The sequence below is a fragment of the Perca flavescens genome, chromosome 12 (genome assembly GCF_004354835.1).
Source record: "Perca flavescens isolate YP-PL-M2 chromosome 12, PFLA_1.0, whole genome shotgun sequence".
Classification (NCBI taxonomy): Eukaryota; Metazoa; Chordata; class Actinopteri; order Perciformes; family Percidae; genus Perca; species Perca flavescens.
Window position 1 is genome coordinate 24,487,684 of NC_041342.1, and position 22,748 is coordinate 24,510,431.

The following is a 22,748-nucleotide window of genomic DNA, read 5'->3' on the forward strand; positions in this document are numbered from 1 at the left end:
GACAAACATATCTAGGCAATATATAATTGTGTATGGTCAAGAGGTCAAGGTGGCATTGATGAAATGATTAGGAGAAAACATGGTGCCAAAGTTTTTATTTTTATTTCAATCATTTAAAAGCATACAGGTGTGTTTTTTTTCTATATTTCCCCCCACATTGCCTTAGATAAAACACTTGTGGAATAGGTCTAGAAAAAGTACTACGTATTACTTTATCAGTGGTTTGGAATACCTCTACACTTGTATTTTGGAATGAACTACAGGTGACATGAGTAAATCCAAGAAGTCCTTCTGCAGTGTTCATTTAGCTATCCTAACAAGGTCATGCATGAGTTGGCTAGCTGTTCACCACCCGCGTGTTGGTGTCCACTTCCCCAGCAGACGTCCCTCAGAGTGCACATGGTACACGGGATGCATCACTGCAGTTGCACACGACTGTAAAAAAATGAAAAGAGACAGGGTCAAACCAGAGAAGAGTGACACAAACATCAGCATTAAGCGTTACTCCATATTTGATTGTACTAACATGGTAGGGGATCAGTGTGAGCAGAGAGCCCAGGGGGTATTTGCTGTAGTCCAGCAGTCCTGAGATGGGCTCCACTCTACCGTGCTCCTGGGTCATAGACAACAACCTGGGGGGAAATATATTTCATCAGAACTTCAGTCAAACTTAAGTTTAGTATTAAGAGTAGAGACTCGAGAAGATAGATTTACTTAAGGTTTGGGTGTCCTTCAATCACAGCATATCCAGTGGGAAGTTTTCCAGCTCCGTCTAGACTGAGAGCAGTGAGCAAAAAAGGGTTTAAAGAATAATAATAACACTAGATAGCTGCAATGATGATATAAAGAAAAATCTGTAATAAAGTTGTGAGTAAAAAATTTGGTTAATGTATCTGCTCCATTTGGGGAGCATTATAGGTGAATTGAGAGTAAATTAATTGGAATAAGTTATTGATTTTTTTGCCCTCAAACTCCTTCCCCTAACATCACTCACGGTGTGTGCCACACACCGTTCATCGGCACACACTTCCCACACTAAGATGACACAGAGCTGGTTTAAAATCGGCAAAGTATCCCTATAAGTATGCTATTATACATCATTAAGGATTATGTCAGCATAAAATGGTAAGCAGGTAAAGTCCATTGTGCAACCAAAAAACAGGCTAAACAATATTGATGAAGGTACCTGAGTCCACTCCATCCACAGTCAATCAGGAGCTGGTTCCTGTGAGGACAGTGTCCGATGACTCTCGTCAAAACTCTCACAGCCACATCCTCCAGACTGCAAGAGCCAATCACAGACTGCTGCACATCTAGAAGACAGCAAAAAAACGAACATCATCACTGTTGAATTTTTTTAATGATATTTTTTAGGGCTTTTTCATTTATTTACAGCTTTTCAGTACACTAATTTCAATAAAAAAATAAATAAAAAAAAACAGCATACACAAACTGTTACACAACAGCAATATCCATACACACACCATAGAAGCCATAGTTTCCAGGATGCACCTCGCTGAGCTGTGCCATGTCTTTGACTGGGTGACTACAGGAAGGGGTGGATCCAATGCTTGATTTACAGGTGATGCCAACAGCCTTTAGTCTGCCCAAAATCAAACCCAGAGAAGTTTACAGAATGATTATATCAAGACAGCATTTCATAGGCAACAAAGACAAGACATTATTTACTTGCGCTGAGGCCTTAAAGTGATGGTTCGGAGTAATTTCACCCTAGGCTGCTTAGCACCTTGACCTCGAGCCAAACAACCCCCCATAAGCTTTTTTTCTTTTGTTATAACGCTTTTTTTCCCTTGTTACCAGAAGTATATGTAAATAACACTTGCCTGATGGATACTACTCTTGGCTGCTATCCCGCGAGATTATGCACAGAGCACAACATCTATTGCTTTTAAACTGCAGCCAGGATATATCCAACTGTGTAGCATCTTGTCCTATTGCATCACGCTGCAGTAGCTGCTTCTGCTGTTCCATCGCTTCTTAGATCTTCTTCTCCAGTAGTCTTTTCCGGCAATAGATGTTGTGCTCTGTGTGTGATCTCGCGCGGTAGCAGCCAAGAGGAGTATCCATCAGGCAAATATACTTCTGGTGTAGTTACACACTTTCTAATGCCTCGTTTTATAAGTACAGAAACTATATGTACTACTGTAGACGTTTGGTATATTTCCGGGAATTATTAATGGGTACTTTACGAGATACAAACGTGGATCCATTAACGCCTGCACTAAGCTAACCAGCTGATAACGCTAACTCGACCAACGTTATAACAAGGGAAAAAAGCTTATGGGGGGTTGTTTGGCTTGAGGTCAAGGTGCAAAGCAGCCTAGGATGAAATTACTCCGAACCATCACTTCAATATGATAATTGATCATTGATGATGATCATTAAGGTAATACCACTTAAATCTGAAATAATTACATTTAGGCCATTTGGAGGCACTGCAATCATCTGCAAACACAACCCTGACATAATATTACCATATAAAAGGTAATATGGCAAACATGTTAGCAAACAGTTGACTATTCACACAATCAGTAGGCATGAAGCAACATTAGCATCCAAGTTCAACAGTGAGTCCAACTGGACTTCTTAAAAAAAAACTATGGGTACACTAGTACATGCCAGTTAGAAGTAAACCAAATGATATTTACAAAAAATGAGAAAATCCATAACCATTCTCTGTGACATGTGACATGATTGGCCTCTACTGGTCTTTTTTGCCATACTTTTCCATGAACTGAAGAGTCAAGTCAGTGGTTTCCTGGGCAACAGCCTGTATTTTCTCAACTCCTCTGCAGTTATAGGTGTTCCCACAGTGAGCATAAACTCCTGTTAGTTCCACGCCCTCCGTCTCGGCAATGGCCTGAGCCAATCTGAGTGCCTCAGGTTCTGAGTGCAGGACACCAGCTACGGCAAAAAACAAAACAGAAGATCAGCAGGCACTTGACTTCCACAACTCGACAGCCAATGATGAGCTGTGTCCTGGTTTCCCTGCTTGTTTACCTCTCCCGTTTCCACAGTCGAGTTTGAGCCAGATGTGCCAGAGCCGACCATCTCTCAGTGGTCTCTTTTTGAGCTGCTCCAGAGCATGAGGATGATCCAGTAAAACTTGGAAGAGATCCAGCCTCTCTGACAGGGCTGCACAGCGCTCCACCTATGACCAACCACAGACATAAATTAGTGTGATTGGTATTTGGTGTATGGTTGGGAGATGAGACCTAAAATATATAAAAGCTATGAGAAATTATAAAAAAAATGTATGTTAATTGAATTTACCTGCATGTAACTTTTTAGTTGACAGGCAGAAAATCAATATGTGGATGAAATGAATCTGCTGTGAAAAAGCAAAAAGCTATTTCCTTAGTTAATACTACATGCTACTGTACATACTAATAGCATAAAGTATTTACTACATGCTATTTGTCATACAGTAGAATACTCTAATACTATAATTTGCAGTTAGTATACAGGAAACTAATTGAACCATTAGAAATGATGCAAATGGCAACTTTTTTAAAACAAAGCAAAATGTTATTTTCTACATTTGCCATTAAGTCTTTTGTTTTTCGAGATCTACATGGAGCTGTTTAACCACCCCCTGTAACTTATTTTAATGATATGCAGCTGTGAGCAGCTCCAATTTTACATTCGTGCGTAGACATTTTGACTTGTACAGTAGTACAGTAGGAAAAGCAGTACTGTAGGTAAAGGTGTAACTGAATGATGGCTCCGTTTAAAGTGAATAGCAGGAACCTGAAACTGAAGCAAGTGGCTAAATGGAATAAGCCATCACTAATCTTATTATTTACACCAGGGTTTTTTTCTACTGTGGTGCTGTCGAAATGTCTTGGAAATGTTTATGGGACAATAGCCTAAATTTACAATACACTCAAAAATCAAAGGGATTTTAGGATCCATATTGACTTACCTTTAACTTAATTTTGTCCCATATTCAAAACATACTACTGTTTTCAAAACGCACTACATATTCAAAACGTATTCATATGGAAAGAGTCTTTTTAGTGTATTTTGAAAGGACCTTATCAAAGGGAAGAGAGTATGCATAGAGGATGTCATCAAATCCGTGGTCGGCATAAAAACAGGCCTCTGCCAGCGTGGAAACCACAATGCACCTCCGTGATCCACCCGTCATTATGTCAGCACACTCACTAGACATAAACACAAATGCACAGACCTTATCAGTATCCCTTAAATATAGCAGATGTGAATGAATATGTTGTATGAGTGTGTTTCTGTAGTCATACAGTGTTTTGTGGGTTTTCATGTGCGGCCGAAGCTGGACCCCCAAATTCTGACAGCGTTTGATCATCCTCTCAGCATTTCTCTTCACTTTGTCTATATCCACCACTAGAGCAGGGGTACACAGGGCGGAGAGGGCCTCTCCCTCCATACTGGCAGCACTGGAACACACACACACACACACACACACACACACACACACACACACAAAAATATTTTGTGTAATTAAATTCTTGTGCATCACTGGCTTCTAGGCTTCAACTAACTAGTGACAATGACACTATGCCTCAGAGAGTTTTCTTCTTACAAATTAAAATCCACCATGCAAATATGGGCACTGATTTTAATATAAATTCTATGTATTTTTTCTTTCTTATTTTTACTATTATCAAGTGTGTTTTTCATCTTATTTTTTACTCATTGTGGCGTTCTATCCTTGTTTTTATGCTCATCCTAAGTCATGTTATTTCCTTTTGTAAGTGTGCTGCATTTCTCGTATAAAAAGGTGCCATACAAATCAATATATATATAATTATTAACAAACATATAATAGTATGTTATATTAAGAAATTACCACCACAGTTGCACATATACAGTACTCCCCAACTGTGTAGTTTTACAAAGGGGTTACGTAATGTTGAGAACCTTGAACTTTGAAAGTTATGACGTTAAAGTATTGCCTGAGATGTTTTCTGTTTGAACAACCTTCATTTTCCACTAAAGACTTAGCAACTTTTATCAATTCTTCCATATAGCACAGCGAATATTACAGTAATAGAAGAGTACGGAGCTAGCATTTGTCATTGTAGATGACTTACCGTTTGGCAGTGAATCTAATTTCTCGCCGAGAAGCAGGTTGTTGTGATCACGTCACTCACGGTGTCCGAGTGTGGTCAAACTTCCTGACCGGATGCTGTCATTCACTGATGTAAAGCAGCGGCAGAATCAGAACAAGCTTAAAGCCAGCGGCTGGACCATAGACAGTATATAAGAGGGCTGGACCCTTCTCTTTTCTTTTTAAACTACTTTAAGTGAAAGTCATGGAGGTATAATACAATAACAAATAGCATATACAGCGATATGACTGCGTCAAAGCTGCACGCAGCCTGATGACGCTCCTCCTTATACAGTATATTTGTTTACTGATTAGGATCATTGACTGTATACAGTCTATGATTAGGATCAGAAAAAAGTTTGTGTATTTTTGTTTATAGGTTCCTTATGTGTATGTATATTTTAATATACATTTTTTGTTGTTGTTGCTCTCAAACATTGTATTTGTATGTATCTGGCATTTATTGTAATTTTTGATGAATAAACTATTGAAGACGAAAAACAACGGTATAGGCAAAAACAACAGTATTGACAAAAATAAATAAATACATTTAAATAAAAGTATATCCTTCTGCCCTCTGTAAATGCGTTGCTTATTGTATTTTCAAATATTTCTAGGTCGGTCGCAACCACTGGTCGCAACCAATGACTTTTACAGTCGCAACAAAAAAGTAGTAGGCCTAATAGTTATGCATTTAAATTAGTAGGCTTCATAAATATTACCAATACAATATACTTACAGTTCTAACAGTTAAAGTACTCATTATGCAGAATGGCCTATTTCAGAAATTTATATATAGCCTATTATATTACTGCAAATATACATTAATCATCACTTAAATCTTGCAGCTGGTAAAGGTGGGATTAATTTCAATTATATTATAAACTCCTGGGTAGCTTAACCTATGATAATAGCTTATTTGATTTGACAGAATGTTTTATATTTTGCATTAATAACCCAAATCTGCAAAGTAACAAATAACAAACTGCCAAATCAATGTAATGCAGTAAAAAGTACTTAATTGCATGTTTCCCTATACAATGTGTAGACTTTCAGAATTATATAATGTAATAGATCAGTCTGATGACTTTGCTGCTTTGTATTTCTGTTCACAGCAGAGGGAGCGAGAAGCACAACACCCATTTTTACACTCAATGTCATGGCTCAAAGAGAGAATTTGGGAACACATTTGGGAACAATTTGTTATTATAGAGAGGGGATAAATATAACATTCCAAAAGGATGAAATGTATGTATGTTTGTGTTACATACGTTTTTTCTGTAACTCTTTTCTTTACTGAAAATTATTCCTGAGGGCCACTTCCTTCCTGCTAAGATTACAGTGATTTAATGACAAATTGCACAACAAAAACATATAACACATCACACATTTATATATCTTGCAAACATAAAAGACAGTGCTGGGGTAACCACATAAGGGTTTATTTGGACTTCATGTTTACAGATTTGGTTCTTTTATGTTTGTCTGTCAAATCATGTGTAAATAACTACAGCATATGTGTGTGATTCTCATGTGGCTGAGTGTAGGACATTACCGTAATGTGAGATTCTATTTCCCCCTGAAGAAGATATGTCTACATGATTTCCCCCCTGAAACAAACTACAGTAATTACAGCATAACATGATGTAAAAAAAAGTTTTCAGAACCACTGGCATGGCTTTGTCCTTTATTTCTACTTTAGCACCGTTAAAGTAAATACTGACTTTGTGAAGACAGACTGTGTGTGTGTGTGTGTGTGTGTGTGTGTGTGTGTGTGTGTGTGTGTGTGTGTGTGTGTGTGTGTGAAAGAGAGAGCAACACACTGCAAACTGAAATTCGATACAAAATAAAACCAAAATAAAGCGTACGCTGAAGGAGCTGGCCCTTCTTTAACTCTATGGGTTCTAATTGTATGGAGAGAGTTACAGTTCCTCACTAGCATATCCAGCGGATAAAGCGCTCAAAGAATGAGGGTTTGTTCAGCATGCTGTAGTCAGCTCCTCTAAAGACAGCAGACATGTCCCCTAGCGACACCTTCCGCAGCACCTCTTCATCTGTGTCTGTTCCCATGGCGATGACCGTGGGAACGCCTTCCACTCGCTTCATAGCAGTCAAGCCCTCATCCAGCTGTTCACTGGCTGTGATCCCATCAGTGATGAATATAAAGGCCAGCTCAGCGTTGCGACGAGCCAAGCGTTGACCCTGCTACAAACACAACATGCAATGTTAAGGGAATATACTCTTTGGATTTCTTGCCAAGAGTTAGATGATAAGATTGATACCACTCTCATATCTGTGTGTTTATATGGAGCTTGAGCCACACGAAAATTAGCTTAGCTTAGCATAAAGACAGGAAGGAGGACACAAACAGCTAGTATAATCAAACTACACGATTGTCACAAATGAGATATGTATTTTTGAAAACCAGGTGAGCAGTTTCCCCCTGCTTCCAATCTTTAAGCTAATGACCTCCTGGCTCCAGCTCCGTACTTAAAAGAATAGTGTGACATTCTGGGATATATGCTTATTTGCTTTCTTGCCGAGAGATAAGATGAGAATATTGATACCACTCTCATCTGTAAGAGTGGTATTGATCTTCTTCTCTTGTTCAAGAAAGTGAATTTCCAAAAATCTTTAACTATTCCTTTACATGTTTCTGGCATAGGTTACCTTCCTACAAATCCAAGACATGTGTTTATTTATACCTGTGGAACCACCAGATTGTTGACAGCATGGATGATGGCGCTGCCCAGAGCAGAAGACGAGTCCATGTAGGTCACCCTTGCCAGCGAATCAGAGATCACTGTAAGATTGTGAGTGAGCGCAAACTCCACCCTCTGTTCTGCAGGGCTGCCGTACTGCAGCAGAGCCAAGCGGGCATTCCTGTCGTCTGAACGGCTGTTGGCAAGGGTGAGCTGGCGAGCTACGTTCTCAATAAACTCTTTGGCCCTGCGGTGGGACTCCAGTCCCATCCTCTCAGAACCATCCAACATGAACACCACATCCACTGGTCGCTGAACACAGCTAGCCACGGCAGGCTCTAGAACAGACGCACATACGTGAAGTTTTAAATCAAACATGGTGTTCAGCAAGCTACAGCCAGAACACAGATGCTCAGAGGTCAAAGCCAGCAAAACATATACTGTAACATAGTGTACTAGCTGTCTTCATCTAACCCTTCTCATATAAATAGTGACCTCATCAAGAAAGCACTTTTTTAGTTTGCTCTATGATTTTATTCTCTTGAGATGGCATAAAAACATGAATACATTTGATACAAAACAACATAGTTCACAACAGCAGCAAGTTTCAGTCACAGTTGATACCATAACATTTGGTTAAAGCCATGTAGCCAGTTTCCTCTAGTCATCATACAAGCTAAGCCACATGCAAAAAAACATGCACCAATCAAGGGCATAACATACAATAGTTCCTTAATTGTCAGTGCCATGTCAATTAACCAAACATCCACAAACACCAACTTCTGACTCATATGCAGTAGGCTATTACTGAGTGTATTTTCCACATGTCATGACCTTTTCACCAACATGACTCATTCACAGAGCACAAGAATAAAAAAGTAAAGGCCGTAACCATGGATATGTGGAAAACAGCAATAGAAATGCCATCAGCATGATTCAGCAAGCTTGTCATTCACAGTGGAAATGAGGCTTCATCAAAAGAGCCACTGTACACTATACATGAGCAACATGAATGGCTCTGCAGACCAATCTGCCACCAACAAATGGACAACATCCACTTTGCATGTAAATGCAAAACGTTCCTCCACCAGGGTGGAAGAAATGATATGTAACATCTTTCAAACGGACTGACTTTTTTGAGAGACAGCTCAGCATGTAGGTTATTTAGAAATATTCTATGAGGAGAGGGATCATACCATTTTGAATGTTGGCCCATCATATATACAGTAAGTGTACATACAGTATAAGGCTGTTCTGAAACGTCAGGACATGGCCAGCTTTATATCATGCAGTCCTTTTGCTTTAGCCCAGGTGTAAATTGCACCTGTAAAGTTAAAAACAAATGCCCAAAGTTTTAATAAAATCTACTCTACATCCAGCAGTAAGCTTATTAGTTATTGGCGTCCATAATGGCGAGGTAGCATGGTTAGCTTATTAGCATTAGCAGAGTCCTAAGGCTTTCTCTGGGTCTCCCATAATGTCTCCATAGACATATTTGAAAGAGTTGATGAACAGCTGGGTCCATCGCTGCCTGTCCGCTCCATGGGCGAGTTTGGCTCTCTGGGCTGTGTACGCCATAGTTGCAACGCCAACCCCGTACTGCTGCTCGCTCAGGTTGTTTAGCAGGCTGGTCACACCCTCCAAAGAGGTGGGGACCAATGAGGGGCTGCCTTCCTCGGCCAGCGGCTTCCAGGGGGAAGGGGCTTGCCCCGCTGTGACGCCCCCTCCTGAAACAAGCGGGCGGAATAACATCGTGGGCGGGGTCCCACAGACACGACGCATCAACACAGCCAACAAAGATGCCGGAGCTACACCGAGTTGCACTAAATTGTAAGTTTGGTCTTTTGTGTTAGCTTTACAGCGCATGAATTAACTGCATCATAGCAAAGGAGGTAAAATTATGTGTGTAAATAAACATATTGACCTAAATGTAAGCCACAACATGTGTAATCCTAGCTAGCTTAAAGGCATCACTATGCTACAACCAAACTAGTTGGTACCAGGTGTTGTTCGCACACATCTGAAGGCCAAAATGTTTATACTTTAAATGTTCTGAATAGCCATATTTGAAGGTAGCGCAAAAAGCCTGCTGTCAGAAAGGTGCAGGGCGTGTTGAAACAAAAAATGGGTAAAACAGTGCCCACTTTTGGACAGTCTCTCCTCAAAGTTGCACTTGGTTGTACACACACGAAAAGTGACGGAAGAAGTTGTGTAAAGAATGAAAAAAGATACAAAAATTGTCCAGCATATGCCCCTGAAATCGAATGCTTTTTCAGACGCTGTTTGACAATTTGACAAGCACTTCATTGAAGCATATTGACACCTTAATAATGATAGTTACCCAGGCCTAAATGATGAAAATCTTATAAGAGGAAACACTCAGTGATACATAATATTTTAAAATCTTACCTGATTTACAGGGGAGATCAGGGCATATGATGACAGGCTCTAAAACGAAGATAAAGACAAATGTCAGACAAAAAAGACTAAAGAAAACAGCTTCCTAATCCACCAGATGAACATACTGTACGTTATGTGTGCTTTCCTAATGAGTGTACCTGGGCAGAGCACGGTTTCAATCTTGTCGATGAACTCTTCTGCCACCAGGTCTGCAAAGCGCTTCATGCCCAGCACCCTGCCATCTTTCTGGCAGGCAATGCTCTTCAGACTCTCATTCTCCTCAATCTGGTCGAACATGTCTCCGATTCCGATGGCACTCACATCAACAGGGGTAGTTTGTCTAACACAAACACAAGCAATGAGATGGATAGAAACATTTTCTTCCACATAATAGCTCATTCTAAATCTCAAAATACAGCCCCAGTGCCAGGCACCTGCAGAGGTAGTCGAGCAGCTGGTCGTCATCTCTGGGGTCGAAGCGTCCGTCAGTGATGACAACAACAGTGACTTTGGCTTTGGCTCTGCGGCTGTCCCTAATCAGGTTGTCATAGGCGTACTTCAGAGCTGATGGAGTCCATGTTCCTCCAGCAATCCACTCCAAGCGCTTCACTGCATCCTGAAAAGTCAGTCAAGAATGTGAGAGATGTGTATGTACAGTGGTACATGATGTGAGATCAGTACTCAGAGTGGACACGAGGAAGATTATGATTCCATTTTTTTATACAAAGTGCCCATGTTCATAGTCATGTAGAAAAATGTCACCCAGTAAAATGGTTTGATGTGTTGTTTTTTTTTTAAATAATAATGTATGTATGTATGTATTGGTAAATGTCAGAAATATAGTGAGAGGAACATGTAAACATAACTGTGATGACTCCCATCTGCCTTATGTGTGCTGACAGCACATTGGGTCTGACAGCACATCAGCCCTGATTAATTAAGAAACATCTGGACAAACGAGACAAAAGAACAGTCTGTGTACACCCTAAAAATACATTTCAAAGCAGTTGGAACATGTGTTTGTGTTTGAGACCTTGAAAGCAGACAGCGAATCGATCTTGGGGTCGTTGAGCAGGATGGCCTGGAAGGTTCCACTGTGACTGTACTGAACAACTCCCACTCTTGTGCCTGGGAATACAAGCAATACAAGTGTTTACGCCAAGTTGGCAGCCATCTTGTAAAGGTTTTTGGACTAATTCTGTAGTCATCTAAAAAACAAGGGAACATGTGCATGTCAACCTGTGTCTGAATTAGGGTCTTTGGCAAGGGATCCCAGTTTGTTGATGGTGTTGATGACAAAGTTCTTCTCCAGGGTGAAGTTGGTCATACCCACTGACTCGGAGCTGTCGATCACAAACACAATGTCCAAGGCTCCGCATTGTTTCTCACAATCTGCAAACAAATACACAGACTGTAAGAATCTGATAGCCTATCAGAGCATGTTCAGACCACTGAATAGAAACACAGTGGTAACTAAACTCACCACAGCAGCCACATGTTTCCCTGATGTAGTTCATGACATCACATTCCTGCAGTAAAAAAAACAACATAATATCATTATATCTATCATGTTTCTGTTGATGTGCCAGTGACAAAAGAGTGGTTAGATGAAATGCTCTTACAGTGAGGCCGGGATCTCCCTCAGGGCCAGGATCTCCCTATGGAGGAAGAGAACACAAAAATATCACATCCTGCCTCCCAGCTTTCGTCTGGTTTGGGATTGCTAGCAGATAAAGTAAATCATTAACAAGTAAACATCAGCTTAGGTTGGCATTTCCTAGCTGGATGCAACTCCCTATTAGCCTGACAAGCCAGACCCACATCAAGATGTTGGGTCCGGGAACTCACCATTGGCAGGGCTCAATCCGAGGGGCGGGATAAACGGTTGTCTTTCAAATTCCCTCTGCACGTAATAGGATAGCGCTACAACCAGGCAGAGCAACGAAGAAGGTAGTGAAGCTAGTTGATAGATTAAACTTTTGCCGTATCCGGTCGGCAAAACTCCGAACACATCTTCCTTTTTTAAGAATGATTTCTGTGCCGTTCTTTGTTCTTTTATCAAAGAAAAGCTTAACTCAAAGTCTTCCAGAAGACCGCTGTTCCCAGCAGCAGCAGCCATAAGCCCCGCCCACCGACTCTATACACGATGTGATTGGCCTGACCAAAATGTGGTTTTTCTAGCTCGCAAGCCAACGGAGAGTGCCTAGACTGACCCTGGCTGCAAAATAAATTTGCTGCCACTAGGGTGCGTCTAGATTTCTAGGCTAACTGTTTTCCTGATTTACAGTGTGGTTTTTGTATACTTACATCACGCCCAAGCTCTCCTCTTGGCCCTCTTAGGCCAGGTTCACCCTGAGATCCTGGCTCACCCTGTTGTAAGCAGAAAAAATAGCATTGTGCACCTTTACTGTACACCTCTTGCTTAACAGCATACAGCCAACTACAATGAGTTACTCACGTCCTCTCCGAAAGTTCCTTTATTTCCTGGTTCACCCTTTGAACCACAGTCTCCTCTGCCGCCGCGAGGTCCACGATTGCCCTTCTCTCCTCTGTCACCCTGTACAACAGCGGAGGAAAGGTTTCTCAGGCGAGTGTGTCACTCTGGCTAGCAAACGCAAAGAGACAAAGTGCATGTGTACATTACCGATGATCCTCTAGGCCCAGGATAGCTGAAGCCAGGTCTTCCAGGATCTCCCTGAATAAAGACAAAATGAACACTCAAGACAAACTGCAGCTATAGAGACCCTAAAAAGGATCCAAGGAAGATGCTATCACACTTTCACACACATACCTTTGGTCCAATCTGTCCAGGATCGCCTCTTGGTCCAGCATCACCAGGGTCACCTCTGGTACCCTATAATACCAACAGTGTTAATGTAAACTAAATTACGTAATGTATCTTTTTAACATGATGCTCAAATGAGACCCTTAACCTACATTTCTCCCAGCCTCTCCTGGTGTCCCCGGTGGTCCCCTGGGGCCTGGCAGGCCATTGTCTCCCTGTTCAGAGGACAGAATGTTGACAACAGGTGCAACAATAGTGGTTAGATTAAAGAGTTGTGTATGGTGTTCATATCAACATATACAGATAATAAAGGTAATATGACTCTTCTCACCTTTGTTCCCTTGTTTCCGGATTCACCTGGAAGTCCTCTCAAGCCCTCTGGCCCCATTTCACCCTGAAACATAAAATCAGCGTTGAGCCCCCTAGTGGTGGAGTAATGTCTCATAATGAAGGAAATTCCTTTGAGTCAAGGCAAAAAGTTCATAATACAGAAATGATTCACAATTGTGCGACTGTGTACACAATTTCCTACCTTGTCTCCCTTAACTCCATCTGACCCTTGAGCACCCTTTGGCCCATAGTCTCCTCTTCTCCCCTAGAACACAAAAACAATTGGAAAGTCAACATAAAGCCATGCAGGCGAACGATGAAGGGGAACATTATAAGCTGGGTGAATCAGATGTTCTTACCGGTTCTCCTCTGACTCCTGGATCTCCAGGGGTTCCCTAAGAAGAACAACACAGGTGAGCTACATGATGCATATAATGAGTGTTTTTGAATGTATTGTACTGTCTGTCTGTCTGTCTTACTGGGTTTCCTTTCAGTCCAGGGACGCCAGGTGATCCAGGACTTCCCCTCTCTCCCTGTGGAAGAAGCACCAGACTTTAGCCTTTCACCTCCAACATACCTTAAACCATTTAACATGACCTCAGGCCTAATATCTGTCAAAGCAAAGAGCAGCTATGCCTGTCCCCAGGTTTACCTTTGGTCCATCCTCTCCAGATAGGCCAGAGGGACCAGGTCTTCCAGGGCGACCGGGATCACCCTAAAGACGACACACACACACACACACACACACACACACACACACACACACACACACACACACACACACACACACACACACACACACACAGAGTCAGGCAGAGTTTAACCACATATTGGATTACTGATATAGTTTTTGTTTTTAAGTGAAGACCATGTACCTTTTCTCCATTAGTACCAGCAAAACCACGTTCACCGACGTCTCCAGGGTGACCATCAGGACCCTACAAAGCATCGAACACAACAACATAAATAGGCCATAACACAACACATTATGGCTGTACTGATCATTTAAAATAGTGTTGAATGTCATACTCTGTCGCCTGGGTCTCCTTTGCAGCCGGGAGCGCCGATCCGTCCAATTTTACCCTGGTGAGAAGAAAAAGATAAAGGGGAAAAAACTACATTACAAAACTGGAGCTTCTCTGCAAAATCAGACATCCACTATTTGAAACTTGAATCAGTTTTATTAAGTCTGTAATAACTAGGTTGCATCTTGTTCCCTAAATGTACTCGTCAATATCAGCCTTATACAGCACCTACCTTCTGTCCATCTGTACCATTGCGCCCTTCAACGCCAGCCACGCCCTAATGTCAAAGAAAAGAGACACTTAGAAGAGAAAGACCGATACCACCTTTACAAAATGAATGATAATTAACAGATTTGGTTAAGCAATAAATCATAAATAAGAAAAAAGTCCTACCTTTTTCCCCTGAGTACCAATCTCTCCCTGTGGGCAGACACAAGATCAGCAGTGATTTTACTACGATCAATATGTGCTTATTCATTCAACAGATTATGAACTCATTTGCCTCCAGATTTTATTATCTTTCATCTACAAACCCATTCATTTATTCAAAGACTTAAGTCATGCACTGATGAACCTAATCCACACAAAAGGAAAGCAATGCTTCACCTTATCGCCTTGTACACCTGGTTGTCCCTACAGAGAGGAAAAAGCGAAAAGAAAAATTGTTTATGACACTATAGATACAAACAAACGTGATACTGTAGTAAATATGGGCTGATGGGTAGGTGGATGTTCAGTGCCTTACTTTGCTACCGGGCTGACCGATGGGACCCTCGATACCGGGGTCTCCTGGGCGACCTTTTAATCCTTTTAGACCTGGGTCGCCGTTGTCTCCTTTAGCTCCCTGCAGTCAACGAGTTAAAAGGAGAAAATATGTGAATGATGAGGATGAAAGTCACGAGTGTGCAGTTTCTGTAAGTGTGTGTGTACGTGTGTGAAGCTCACTTTTTGTCCTCGGGGACCTGTTGGACCGTCAGGCCCTGGTGTCTCCAGACAGGTCACATTGTAACACTATGTCATACAGGAAATGAAGACATACAGTCAGTGTTGATACAGTCTGAAACATAAATCTTTATGATTATTAGTTGTGTGTGTATTCTTACCTGTACAAACGCCAAATGTTTCTGTGAACACAAATGGAACAAGGTGTGAGCAGGAGAGGCATTCAGCATGTTTCGTGTTTCTCTGTGTGTCTCTGTGGGTGTGTTTGTGTGTTACCATGGTGTCAATGATGCGGTTAATGGTGTCTTCATGTATGATGGCTCTGCCCTGGCTCAGATCCACAGCCATGAAATCCCTCCTGTAGACGCTCGCAGGAGAGTTGGCAATCTCCCTCAGCCCCGTCTCTTCGATGTTCCTCGATGCCGCCACAACAAACATATGGATGTCCTTCTCGCGAGCCCTCTCTGCTGCCATTTTGATGCCCCCGCATGGGTTCGCAGTCACGTGGCCGTCAGTGATGACCACAGCGAATCGAACTAAACTGGGGTCGGTAGTAGAGGGAAAGCGCAGCATTTTTTCGGTCATGTTGCTGATGGCGCAGTCGGTGTGAGTACCCTTACCCAGGTATTGGATTGCCTTGACGCCCTGGAAACATTGACAAGTGTGACTTGTTAAGGCTGGATTACCAATCAGGAAAAGCAGGCAACTGCCTAGGCACCCAAGACCCTCAGGGGCCCTGAAGGTATCTGCGTCACTCTGGGGTAATTTGATTTATTGATTGATATAAATTGAAATGGTATGGGACTAAAGGTGGCTCCTGTATTTTAACCTAATCTTCAGATGCTGTGTCGGAATAATAAAATAAATAACCATGGAACACATTTTGGGGATACACTTATTCGTTATCTGGCAAAGAATTAGATGAGAAGAACTCTCATATGTATCCGTTTAGTATATTGTCAGTTAGCTTAGCACAAAAACTAGCCTTGCTGTATGTAAAAACAGCAATGCTTTGCTTTACAGAGGTTATGCACTGGATTATTTCTTGGCTAGCCAGTTGCCAGGTGACCAGCGGAGACTCCAGGAAGTTTACTGCTCCCAGTCAAGAAATAGTCTGGCACATAATTCCCCATACAACGGCTAATTGTAATTTTTACATGTTCGTTTTTGTATGAATTAAACAAACAATATATAACTTGTTAATTTGTGAGCTTTAGAAGTGCTGGTATGCGGTTTCCCCGTTTCCAGTCTTTGTGCTAAGCTGTTGTCATTGGCGTCAACAAGTGTGTGGTGAGCTAAAAAACAAACATGAAGACCATGCGGTCACAGGTCAGGGCTTAATGGTGTTTTAAGCCCCCAGCATCTCCTTCCAGGCGGCGCTTTGACCGTTGACTTCAAGGCACCTCACCCTAACCTTAACCCTAACCCTAACCATAACCACTGCCTAATCCTAGTGCGAGAGTAGAGTAGTAGTAAGTAATAGACTAATAGAGACGTTGGGGGCTTAAAACACTGATAAACCAGGTCAGAAATCTCCATCCACAAAGATGCAGAACTCTTTAATTTAATTGCCAACATGTGATGATGCCTGGTGCAGCTGTAACCAGTATTGTACATCATTTGTAGGCTAAATGTCAAAGTTATCAAATTCCTCTAATTCAGTACTTGGTTAGGTACATAAAACACCCAAATTTGATCTATACAAACTATTTAATCTTAAACTTGATGGTATCTGGGATGTGTGTGTGTCACTCACAGTGATGAAAGTGGCCTTGGGTCCGATGGTACTGAACTCTTTCTGGATCTGGGAGAAGTGCAGTCCACCGATATTCCAGTTGATCCGCACGACACCTTTAAGTTCAGCATCTTCCAAACGCTCTGCAAACAGCGCAGCGAATGTCTACAACAACAAGGTACAACATATTATACAACATGGCTAATACAACCCACTTGGTCGAGTGTCATTAAGGGATGATGACACTATAAAACAGGGATATTTAGTGTTGCAGAAAAATGAGGAACCTTGATGCTCTCCACCAGCGCTCCAGGGGGTGGCTCCTGCATGGCGATGGTCTCAGATGTGTCTATGGTGAAGTACACGTCTACTGCACAATCATTCTGCTCTGGACGAAACACAGAAAAAAACACAGGTAAAGCTTCCATGAAAAGTGCAATGCATTTAAATCAGCAAGATGAAATGCTCCATGTTATGTCACTAAAACTGTTCACATTTTAACATGCCATGTTACTATGGCTGTGAGGGATCAGATTCATGGCACTCACTGTTGCACTGTTGTGTTGGCTGGCCGTGAGTCAGGGCTCCAAAAAGAAGACAGAGCACGATGACCTCTAACCCCAGCATCTTCCTCTTCTCTTGTCTGACACACAAGGGCACAAGACACTCCACTGAGCCAACAATCTGCTTGTGTATTTCTCACTTTATGTCTCAAGATCAATAAAGTGAAAAAATAACTCATGGAAAAGACAGAAAATACAGAAAAAAACACTGAATCGCAGAAATGGAAAGACATATATGTGACAGAAAAAAGGATTATATGTGTCTATCTTAAAATAACCAGCAGTCTAATAGCCTTTCACTCCGGTGTAGTCTAATAATACAGAATTGTCTTGTCATTCCACATTATTATTGTCATGTAATTATTTAGTAGTAGTTGATTGCCAAAATATTCAGATTCATAGTTATAATTTCTTTTTCTAGATTCTGCATCTGGTATCAGTTAATTGTATGAAGAACACTGACTACTACTGACTGTCCCATGTCCCAAAGGAACAAAATGGCTGCCACAGAGTTATGTAATAGGTTTGAAATGATCAAGTGTTACACATGGCTTTTCTTTCTTGTATTTAATGGTGGACATAGAAACGACTGATCTTAACATAGGCTGACATTTGCCTTATAATGGATTATTTATGCAGAAACCTGGACAAAGGCCTTAACATGCTGCCAAACTTCAGCCATAACCAATAGAAGTTCAATCAGATGCACTAAATATATACAGGCCTAAGTGCTTGAACGGCTTAAAAATTAAACTTATTACCTTATCTAAATATAGCACCTCATTGTTTTAAGTCAATAAAAGATTTTACAAACATGACTGCGTGATGAAACAAAATGAACAGACATGCATTTGGCAGCATAGAGCCCTCCAGAGGCTTTCCCTTCCCTCGCAGCGAACCTCTGTTCACCTGTTCGGGGGCCCTGGCACATTGATCCTTATTTGTAATTTGACTACACAAACACAAATTTATGTAAGGATATGCATTATGTAGTCTCACATTGCCAGACCTTCCTCCACAGTGCTGCGGAGGAAGGTCTTGCTAGTTCATACAGCATTCCAGGATGGGAGAAAAATCGTGTTCTGGTTTATTGGCATTTCTTAATTAAATTCTGACAAGACAGGTAATCATGCTGGACCTGCCTGTCCTTTATTATCTAAGGTGTGCATATTCCAAGACAAATTATTAATCAGATTACCACAAACCAACCAGCTGACACACACTTGATAAGAGGCCTTCAGGGCCCCTGAGAGGTGGGGCCCGGGACAGTGCACACTTTGCCTGATTATTAATCCCACCTTGCTGGATGTGCAGAAAGGAAGGGCCTCTGGAGGGCAGCTGACAGCCCTTACATCCATTGAACACTCAGCACACTGGTAGCAACATGTTTTTAAAGCCTACAGTTGGTCTATCAGTCACTCTTCATCAGCTACAAGATCTCAGCCAGCGAGTGTCCGCCACTAGACATCCTGCCAACTGTATTCACTGCATCTTTACAAGTGACCAATCGGAGAAAACTTCTTCCTCTTAAGAAAAACATTTATAATATAAATTTCACTGTCAATAAATGCCATCCCACGAGCAGTTTGCCTTAAAATTATAATTTTGAAGGTAGTTATTAAAAAATAATGTAATTTGAAGTACATTCAATTTACACTAAATACAAAAATATTTTCAGACACATAATTTTAAGAACATTTTAAGAGCACACCAACCAGCCACGCGCTTTGCTGTGGCTCCCTCAGGCGGACGGACAGCTGTGAGCAGCGAAGGAGTCGCTCCTGCAGATGTTCCCACTCCTCTCTCACTGTAGTGTCCAGGCCATGGGAATGAGTGGGAGACCCCATAGCCTTTCACCACTGCACAAGTAAATATCATGCAAGAACATGCAGAGATACCAGCACGACTGATAGAGCCCATGTTTTATATATGTTTTTTTATTTTTTCTCCTTGGGTTATTACTTGGATTTTGAAGGAGTTGCGTACTACTCAGTTTGTTCTTGCGCAGCATTTTGGTTTGGCTGGGAAAACCCCTCATTTCTGTTGATGAGAGTAAGTTTGAAGACATGCAAAGAGGCAAAGAGAAAGACAGATAGAGACACAAGGAGAAAGAAGGAGACAGATAGAGATTGGTACTTGTGCGTAAAAGTGCTGCTTACCTGAACTCTTTCCAACAACTTCAAAACTTCGTTAGCAGCTGATCCTCTGTTGATTTATCTTCTCATATCAGCAGGAGGTAAAAGCCGAGAAAGAAAAGGGAGATACGGGAGTTAGAAAATGGGGAACAAAGCTCTGGATGGGCTTTCACTTCCCGCAGAAGAGCCGTCCGTTCGCTCTCCTGTCCCGGTCCAGTCCCAGCAACAAGCTCTGATCCCTCCTCCTGTACGCGCACGACGCACCCCACTGCTGTCCGCTTGGAGGCGCCATGGCTCCTCAGGAGCCCGTGTAAGGGCGCGCGCGTGTACTCCCAGTATTACTGCCATGAACCAGTAAAAGAAGATGCCAAAGCGCAGCTTGAGTTTTGAACAGCCCCCCACACCTCTCCACAAACAGATTGTAATGCCCTTTTAGTATCCGTAGATATTACATTTTTATGGATGTGTCCCTCAGCCGAACACATGGGAACCCTGGGGACACTGAGCTTTCATGTCCCTGAGATAGAGCATTTAGGAGGTTTTCACAGTTAATCTCACACATGTGGTGAGTCAGTTTGAAATAGAACAGGATAAAGAGTAGACTTAACCCCCATACTCATAAACACACACACACACACACACACACACACACACACACACACACACACACACACACACACACACACACACACACACACACACACACACGGACCCTGCTTATGTCTGGTGGTCTGGTTACAATTAGTAGGCCGAGTGAGATGAGTTTATACTCGATATAAACAGCAACAGACTGCTCATGAGTCTGCTCACCATGTTTATACGCATGTAGGTGCTTCAGCTGCATGTTTGGCTATCCGTATGTGTTAGAGTGTTGGTGGGAGGTCTCCCTGTGAGAGGATTTACCATGTTTTTACACATCTGCACAGAAACTTACTTCTACACATGTAAAGCATGTAAAGCATATTTCTTGTCAGTTCATTGTTGCTGCAGACAAACACTTGAGCATATCAGAGGGTCTAATTTGCTTGAATTCTCTGATGTGGCCTGCCACCTAATGTTTTATCGAGGCCAGGATACGGGAGGCGATGTCGTGAACAGGCTTTTACTAGGGCTGCACGATATGAGGAAAATATTTGATATGTGATAATGTTGTTGAATATTGCAATATTACTTATTACTTGCGATAAATAAACAGATTAAAGTGGACTCAGTTCTGCCTTACTGCTGCTTTCAGTATTCTGCTGGAAGACCACAAATTGCTTGTTGAATTTAAAACAAATAAAAGGAAACTATTTCCAACATTCTTTTATTGAACAAACTGAACATTGAATTAAATAAAAAGGCACTACTTAAAAAAGAATGTTACATTTGAAAGTGCAGTTTTCTACTGATATTTGATTTCAACTATATTTCAACTAACACAAAAAATCTCTGAGTGTCTTCCGCGATATGTCGCAGCCTTTTGCGATGTATTTATTGTGACAGTTGATATCGCAATGATGATAAAAAACAATATATTGTGCAGCCCTAGCTTTGACATCAAAGTCCACATCCATCCGTCCCATGAGAGGGAGATGGGGGGGCCATTTGGGTCAACTGAGTATGGCAAGTGCTTACGTGAATGACCAGAGACTGGAATCCATATCTTTAGGAATATCACATCACAAGTTTGATCTGACCTCATCCGTCATTAGACATGGCTGATGTTGCATTTGCAGAACCGTAACATATATATAGACACAAGTTTTTCCGTTTTAATCCCTCATGCTTTTTAAGTTTAACTTTATCTGAAGGTATAGTGGGCTGTCATCAGTCTAGGGGTGGATGGAGGTGAGACAGCAGTCTGCATTTTACTTAGTGCAAAGAAAAGAAGAGAAGGAGTAGGAGAAGGGCAGCTTCTGGAGAGAGTTATTACTCTATAAAGCGGTTCTCTCTGTCTTGGCCCATGAAGAGTTTTTCCTTAAAAAGAGAAGAGGAGAGTGGCGCAGTTAGCGTGCGTGTGCGTGTGCATGTGATTGAGAGGGTGGGGGGTTCTGGTCTCTCTTAAAAGTGTGACTCATAGAATAGGAATGACCTCCCTTCCAAATAAGAGTAAACCAGTCTCTGTTCTCCTCACACACACACACACACACACACACACACACACACACACACACACACACACACACACACACACTCTCGCACTCTTTTTTCATTATTTCTTTCACATGGACTGAAAGAACGTTACAGTCTGGGGGGATTTCTGTATAATCAGTTCCAGAATCATAAACAGTTCTACTCTCCCAACATCGCTATAACTTTTTTTCTCACTATTCCATGGAAAACACACAAGGAGCGACTCAATTTTTGTCATATGCAAACAAGCACAAACACAAAAGACAAGGCGACAATATAGACATAAAAGCAAAGCAAGCATATGCACACACATGCACAAATCCACACATTCAAACAGCAGATACATGTTCATCTGCAGCATGCCCAGATACGACTGTCTGCATGTATGGGAGTGATACTGTTCAGTCAGATGTTTTCCAGTGCAGCTCCTGAATCTGAAATTCTATACACGGTATATATTAAAGAACAAACACACAAGATATTACATTTAACTTATGATAAGCTAACATTTACTTCTCTTTTCATTGGCTTCTTTTTTGGAATCTTTCCCCCTCCTTTCCACCAGATGTGCTTTCTGTTCAGACAAGACAGCTGGGAGTCGTTAACTCAATGCATCATGAACACACACACACACACACACACACACACACACACACACACACACAAATACACAAATACACACACACAGGATTGTGCACAAATCATGAACACGTATGGTTAAGATCATGTGCGAAACTTATGTCACTACCAGTGAATTTCGGTGGTATAAGGTTATTCTGAGGCCTGAGAGTAAGATGGTAGTGAGAGGTCCAATCGCTAGGGCTTCAGAAAAATAGGAGAGAGGAAATTGGGTCTTACTCAAACGACAGAGGAGCCAAGACAAATTTCTGAGGAACAGTCCCC

At 41.7% G+C, this 22,748-nt stretch overlaps 2 protein-coding genes across 3 annotated transcripts; both read right to left on the bottom strand.

Annotated features, from left to right (window-relative positions):
* Window positions 1-80: 80 nt before the first annotated feature.
* zgc:162816 (D-threo-3-hydroxyaspartate dehydratase) lies at window positions 81-5,280 on the bottom strand. The gene is made up of 10 exons (XM_028593728.1): window positions 5,097-5,280; window positions 4,284-4,439; window positions 4,058-4,187; window positions 3,022-3,172; window positions 2,745-2,925; window positions 1,485-1,603; window positions 1,187-1,313; window positions 715-777; window positions 527-632; window positions 81-435 (listed from the first exon to the last, which is right to left on the bottom strand). Exons 2-10 carry the CDS (start codon window positions 4,427-4,429, stop codon window positions 346-348), a joined length of 1,113 nt encoding a protein of 370 aa, XP_028449529.1. The 5' UTR covers window positions 4,430-4,439; window positions 5,097-5,280; the 3' UTR covers window positions 81-345.
* A 1,164-nt stretch (window positions 5,281-6,444) lies between these two features.
* On the bottom strand, window positions 6,445-19,976 carry col6a2 (collagen, type VI, alpha 2). Of its 2 annotated transcripts, none has more exons than XM_028592594.1 (32): window positions 19,755-19,976; window positions 17,581-17,675; window positions 17,320-17,420; window positions 17,054-17,197; window positions 15,574-15,942; window positions 15,459-15,479; window positions 15,301-15,366; window positions 15,101-15,199; window positions 14,962-14,988; window positions 14,749-14,775; window positions 14,588-14,632; window positions 14,360-14,413; window positions 14,206-14,268; window positions 13,983-14,045; window positions 13,810-13,863; window positions 13,690-13,725; window positions 13,533-13,595; window positions 13,332-13,394; window positions 13,153-13,215; window positions 13,007-13,069; window positions 12,860-12,910; window positions 12,674-12,772; window positions 12,523-12,585; window positions 11,838-11,873; window positions 11,699-11,744; window positions 11,455-11,607; window positions 11,249-11,343; window positions 10,650-10,831; window positions 10,374-10,555; window positions 10,225-10,263; window positions 7,819-8,153; window positions 6,445-7,315 (listed from the first exon to the last, which is right to left on the bottom strand). In XM_028592594.1, exons 2-32 carry the CDS (start codon window positions 17,657-17,659, stop codon window positions 7,049-7,051), a joined length of 3,048 nt encoding a protein of 1,015 aa, XP_028448395.1. In that variant the 5' UTR covers window positions 17,660-17,675; window positions 19,755-19,976; the 3' UTR covers window positions 6,445-7,048. The 2 variants fall into 2 exon arrangements, with proteins under 2 accessions (XP_028448395.1, XP_028448393.1); XM_028592592.1 differs by having other exon boundaries at window positions 6,445-7,318.
* Between the last annotated feature and the right edge of the window lie 2,772 nt (window positions 19,977-22,748).

Bases quoted from the DNA above. Each gene is read 5' to 3' on its own strand.
- zgc:162816 (XM_028593728.1), bottom strand. From the start codon at position 4,429: ATGGAGGGAGAGGCCCTCTCCGCCCTGTGTACCCCTGCTCTAGTGGTG. The intron at 3,173-4,057 runs GTCCTTTCAAAA...GGTTGGTCATAG, and splicing joins ACTCTCTTCCCTTTGATAAG to GTGGAGCGCTGTGCAGCCCT. The intron at 436-526 runs GTTAGTACAATC...ATTTTTTTACAG, and splicing joins TCACACTGATCCCCTACCAT to TCGTGTGCAACTGCAGTGAT.
- col6a2 (XM_028592592.1), bottom strand. From the start codon at position 17,659: ATGCTGGGGTTAGAGGTCATCGTGCTCTGTCTTCTTTTTGGAGCCCTG. The intron at 15,480-15,573 runs GTAACACACAAA...TTGTGTTCACAG, and splicing joins ACCGCATCATTGACACCATG to AAACATTTGGCGTTTGTACA. The intron at 10,556-10,649 runs GTGCCTGGCACT...TGTTTGTGTTAG, and splicing joins CTGCTCGACTACCTCTGCAG to ACAAACTACCCCTGTTGATG.